We start from the raw sequence: 5,362 nt of genomic DNA on the forward strand, positions 1-5,362 counted from the left end.
CTAGAGTATATTGGATGATGATTGGTAGAGTCAGGTAGATCTATTCAAGAGAGTGAGGAAGCCCTCCACCTCCGGGTGAAATTCAGCTTCGAGTCATCGCCTAGAGACCAAATTCAGCTTTTTAGTAGCAGAAAATGATTACAAACTACACACCTCGAACACACACAGCCGCCAAACTCAACTCAATAGTAATCAACAAAAAAAGCAGGAGCGAAGGAGCAGCTCCTAATAAGGCAGTTGGGAGCTGGCGAGGGGGCAGAAACTCTCAGTCCTGAAGGGACGCGCTGCGTAAATGGCAACACGGTGACTACAGCGAGCTCTAGTATTACACAGAGCAAAGAAAACACACTTTTTATAAGGTTCAAGCACTGCTTTCAACTGCACAAATGTGCGTATATACGAATTCAGGTGGGTGTGTGGATTCTGCTACCAGTTCCCAGCCAAGACTGCAGACCCTGGGCTCTTTTTTTTTTGACTCCCCTAATCTTGGCTGGCCAGAGCCAAGCTCTTCCCCGAAATGTCTCAGCTTCAGCAGCGCAGCTTGCCACTCTCCATCCCAGGTTTCCGGACCGGACAGACAGTGGGGATAAAACGGGCCTGGAGAGTCTCAGGAGCCACCGGCCTGAGGAGCCTAGCGCCTACCGCCTCTGCGCTCTCGGCTCCTGCTGGCACCTCCGCGACATGAGCCTCGGAGCCGCCCCCCGCCCCCGGCCCCGCCCGGGGCTGCTGCTCCTGGGACTGCTGCTCCTGGGACTGCTGCTCCTGCCAGCCGTGGTCTCCCTCGCCAGCGGTGAGAACAGAGGCAAGGCCGGGAGGGACCCGGGGAGCGACCCGGGGCAGCCCCCAGCACTTTGTTGAGCGCTTGCTAAGTGTCTAGGCGCTGTGCCAAGCGCTGCCCCGTGCGCTTTACCACGTAGTCAATAATACTTCCTTCTGAAAGAGGTATGATTTGTGGGTGAGAAAATGAAGGCAGTGGGGAAGGTCCCTAAGGAACCTTTGGCCACTCATGAAGTCACCTCTCCCTCCCCTCCTCCAACCTCTCCCCCACCCCCAGCAGATCCTGAAGGAGGAGATGGAGACCTGCGCTGCGTCTGTGCGAAGACCAGCTCCCAAGTCCGTCCCAAGCAAGTCAACAGCTTGGAGGTGATCAGGGCCGGAGTCTACTGTCACACCCCACAACTGATGTGAGTCTTTGCATTTGCTTCTTCTGCGCCCACCCTCAGCCTCCTTTGCCCTTCCCTACCGCCCCTCCATGACCCCCTGCACCCTGAGCCTAATCCTGTGTTCAAACCCATCTACTGAAGGGCGCCTCTTCTCTCCCTGGCAGAGCTACCATGAGGAATGGGAGGAAAACTTGCGTGGACCCGCAGGCCCCCGTGTATAAGAAAATAATCAAGAAAATTTTGGAGAGTCAGCTATCAGCTGCCTGAATCTGTACATTTGCTATATAACGTGTTTTGTTTTGTTTTTTTCATTTTCAATCTGTGGAAAAATCTTCTGATGTTTTTATTATCCTTTAAATTCTAAATAAATAAAATAAATCAAGTTGTGGTATAGTCAAAATATTTCTTAATAGAGCAAAGAAATAGTGTTGATGCATCACAATTTCATATAAGAAAAAATCTCTAGAATTTTAAGCAAAAATATATTTTGAAGAAAGATTTGGTTTAAGGCTTGGTGTTATATGTTGACTGATACATATTTGCATATTTACATGATTGTATGACTTAGCTACTTATTTGCATACTAATGGTACAATTAGCTTTGTCAATAAATATTAATAGCACTTAAGCTTTACTGGGCTGCTTTTTAAAAACAATTAAATAAATAAACCAGACTGCTTTATCCCCTTAAAATTTATACTCTATGCCAGTATTAGAAAATTAATAAAAATAAAACAAGAATCTATACTACTTAATGGAAGCATATTGATACTTTCCACAGAATTACATTAAAATATTTTTACGCTTTATTGGTCCTTTGAAAAGGCTGACATTTCACAAAAATGAAATATTAAAAACAGTTCTCATACCCACATTACTACCTGTAATGAATCCCACAGTTGGCAAACCTACAGAATTGGTTATTACATTCCATTTATAGACCATGAGTGTTGCTATAAGCATGCAAATGTCTTGAATAGGTTTTTCCTTCAGTATTCTCAGGTTCTGTAAAATCTTATTTGCAATCTACCACTGTTCCATGAATCCTTTAACACTGGAAATATTGAGATTATATGTTAAACAGCTGTGGAAACCAGGAGAGGCGCAAGGTTGTAATTTCGTTCATGCTTTAGGAAGACACTATTCTACTTTGGGGAGAAAGGAAGGTGTTGCAAGATGAGTGTGTTAGTTACCTATTGCTTCTGTAATAAATTACCACAAACTCAATGGCTTAAACAACACAAAATTTATTATCTTACAGTTCTGGAAGTCACAAGTCCAAAATGTCTTACAGGCTAAACTCAAAGCATCCTCAGAGCTGCATTCCTTCTGGAGGCTCTAGAGGACAATCCATTTCCTTGTCTTTTTCAGCTTCTAGAGGCCACCTGCATTCCCCAGCTCGTGGCCTCTTCCTCCACCTTCAAACTACATCACTCCAACCTCTGCTTCCGTTGTCACCGCTGACCCTTCTACTTCTTTTTTTTAAATTATTTTATTGAGGTCATATTGGTTTATAACACTGTGTAATTTCAGGTGTACATTATTATATACCAGTTTCTGTATAGACTGTATCACGCTCACCACCAATAATCTGGTTTTTATCCATCACCAGATGTACGTGCCCCTTTACCCATTTTGCCCACCTCCCTACCCCCTTTGCCTCTGGTAACCACTGATCTGTTCTGACCCTTCTGCTTCTTATACCTTGCCTGCCCCTTAAAAGGACCCTGGTGATTACCTTGGGCCCACTCATATAATTCAGAATAATTTTCCCATCTCAAGATCCTTAACACACCTCCAAAGACTTTTTTGCCATATAAGGTAACACTTTCACAGGTTCCAGGGATTAGGGCATGGAAATCTCGGAGGAGGGAGCATTGTTCAGCCCATCATAATGGGCAAGAAGGCAGAATCTAGTTGAGGCAGGAGAAAACTACAGACTCTCACTCATGAACTAATGTCATTTCAACGTAATGTGACAATGTTTGTGTAGAGGTGGGATTAGACTGCTGAGAGAAAATGGAGAATGGTACAATTCAGTCTCCTTGGGGGCGGGGGGCTTTGAGATGACAAGCTACTGAAATAGACACTATTTATAGAGGCTTATGAAATGCCAGAGTAGCATCTAAACTTCCACACTGCTTTGCATGTTAGGTAATATTATTTCCATTGTAGAGTTGAGGTAACAGTCTCAGAAAGGTTAAGGAATCTCCAGAGGCCACAGTCTGTTAGAGGCTGAGCAGATCAGTCTGACTCCCAACTCCCTTCTCTTGCTCTCACACGATGCTGCCTTTCACACAGCCCAGTGGTGTGTTAGCTAATTCTTCAGAGAGGAACTGTTCCATAAACCAGCTCTTGGAGGTGGAGTAGGAATTTGCCGTGGGGTAAAGGGAAGAATGGAACTGCCACAAGGTGAAAACTAAGTAGAGAGACACAGGACCATTAAGTCCTCAGCACGTTTATCATTCTGCAGAGCTAGAGTAGGGAGAGAGAATGATGGTCTCCCAACTAGTTTTTGCCCATTTGGTGTTCTTCACTTTCAGTCCACCTTATGCACAGTCACCCAAATTATCTTTCCAAAACACAGATACTTCCCTGCATAAAACCTTCAAGATCCAATGTCGTTAGCATGGCTTCCAAGGCTGTGCCACACTCACTTCCCCTCTGTGCCTTAGTTTCTTCTGTGAAATGGAAATATTATGAGTCTCTACTTCGTAGATTACTGTGATGACTCAATAGATGATATATGCAGAACACCTGGCATAGTCGCTCATACATAGTCTGTGCTTAAAAATTAGCAACTACTAATACTATTATTGCTCTCAATATTGTTCTCAATGCACCATCTTGGTCACTTTGGAGTGTTGAGTACGACATTTAACGGTGTGATTCTTGGTGAAGTCAGGGAGGGGGTAAAATCCCCTTTCTATCCCTCTTGTGTTATTATGGCTGGACAATAAAATTGACACAAGACCAGATTAATAGGAGAAAAACCCAGTATTGGAGACCGTAGAGAAATGATGCTCAGAGAATGAACAAAGCAGGCAGTATACATATCTTTTACACAAAGAAACAATAAATTTGTGAGGAACAACAGGACAAAGAAACTTAGATTTGAGGCACATAGTTAGTGAGGAATTTAAGCGGAGTTTAGGCTTGAGGTAGTAAATTAGCAAGGTTTGTTTATACAGGCTTCTTGGCCTGGAATTCCCTAGCTCTGATGATGAGGATGCAGGAAGGGCATCTTTTACAAGGGAGATTTATTTCCTGCTTTCAGGGGGAAGAGAGGCAGGAAGGTCAGAATGCCCTTTTTGCTTCTCAAATAACTTTAAATGAAAATAACCAGTATGTTATTGTGGGATATTTTGGGGTGGAGTGTCCTGGGTCCCAGCAAGTCCCTCCTCTGAAACTTGCCTGGAAGTTTCACATATTAAAAGTTGATCAGGTAGATTGTTTCATTATTTCGTTGAATTAATCTTTTAGACCTGAAAATAGGTCAGCTCAGTTAAACAGTTCTGTCTCTATTTCAGGATGTGGTGATGCAGGTGGGCTCCCAAAGTTAGGTCTATGATGCAAGCAATCAGGTATTTAGCAAGAGGCATTTCTATGGAAACAAAGAAAAAAAATGATTAATGGTTGGAGCAAATTATAAAACAGTTTCTGAGCCTAAGGGGAAGCCAGTCAAGATTTCTAAATGTCAGGGTCAAAGCACCTTTTGCAGTTTGAAATGTCTCTAACGATGTCATTGGATGTTCAGGTAAACTTTCTGCATGGCTTACTCAGAAACAGGTATGAAGTTTGTTTAAACAAGGGCTATTGTGGCAGTCTTTCAAGTTTACAAGTTATTCAGCTTCAGTTTGCAGGGTTTCAGGGAAAAGGGGCAGCTTTAGTTCTTAATGATTCCAGGTCAAAAGTGAGAGAAAAATTGAAAATGTTAGTTTGGAGAATTGTAGCCAAATATTTGAGGAAACTGGAAGCATTTAGGATCCAGTCCAATTTTTAGGTAAATAACAAAACTTCACGGCAAATTAACAGCACTAGAATCTAACATCCATAAGTGTGTATTATAGTTTCCACTGAAATACAATTTTTGTCTCTAAAATCACCCTTATTTTATCAAAGATAGTCAAATTCAGGCTAATTTGTTTGCAAAATAAGTCTAGTTTCAATAAACTTGGCTCGGTGACTTACATAAGTAC

The 5,362-nt window shown here is 42.7% G+C and overlaps 1 protein-coding gene across 1 annotated transcript; it reads left to right on the plus strand.

The window, feature by feature from the left end:
- The first annotated feature begins 493 nt into the window (after positions 1-493).
- LOC131409344 (platelet factor 4-like) lies at positions 494-1,548 on the plus strand. The gene is made up of 3 exons (XM_058546436.1): positions 494-790; positions 1,055-1,184; positions 1,328-1,548. Exons 1-3 carry the CDS (start codon positions 682-684, stop codon positions 1,428-1,430), a joined length of 342 nt encoding a protein of 113 aa, XP_058402419.1. The 5' UTR covers positions 494-681; the 3' UTR covers positions 1,431-1,548.
- Positions 1,549-5,362: the final 3,814 nt, after the last annotated feature.

The sequence above is a fragment of the Diceros bicornis genome, chromosome 8, assembly GCF_020826845.1.
Source record: "Diceros bicornis minor isolate mBicDic1 chromosome 8, mDicBic1.mat.cur, whole genome shotgun sequence".
Lineage (NCBI taxonomy): Eukaryota > Metazoa > Chordata > Mammalia > Perissodactyla > Rhinocerotidae > Diceros > Diceros bicornis.

What these genes read in the sequence shown, in the direction of transcription:
- LOC131409344 (XM_058546436.1), top strand. Translation starts at nt 682, where the DNA reads ATGAGCCTCGGAGCCGCCCCCCGCCCCCGGCCCCGCCCGGGGCTGCTG. An exon ending in CGTGGTCTCCCTCGCCAGCG is followed by an intron (nt 791 to 1,054) that starts GTGAGAACAGAG and finishes CCCCACCCCCAG; the next exon opens with CAGATCCTGAAGGAGGAGAT. An exon ending in TGTCACACCCCACAACTGAT is followed by an intron (nt 1,185 to 1,327) that starts GTGAGTCTTTGC and finishes TCTCCCTGGCAG; the next exon opens with AGCTACCATGAGGAATGGGA.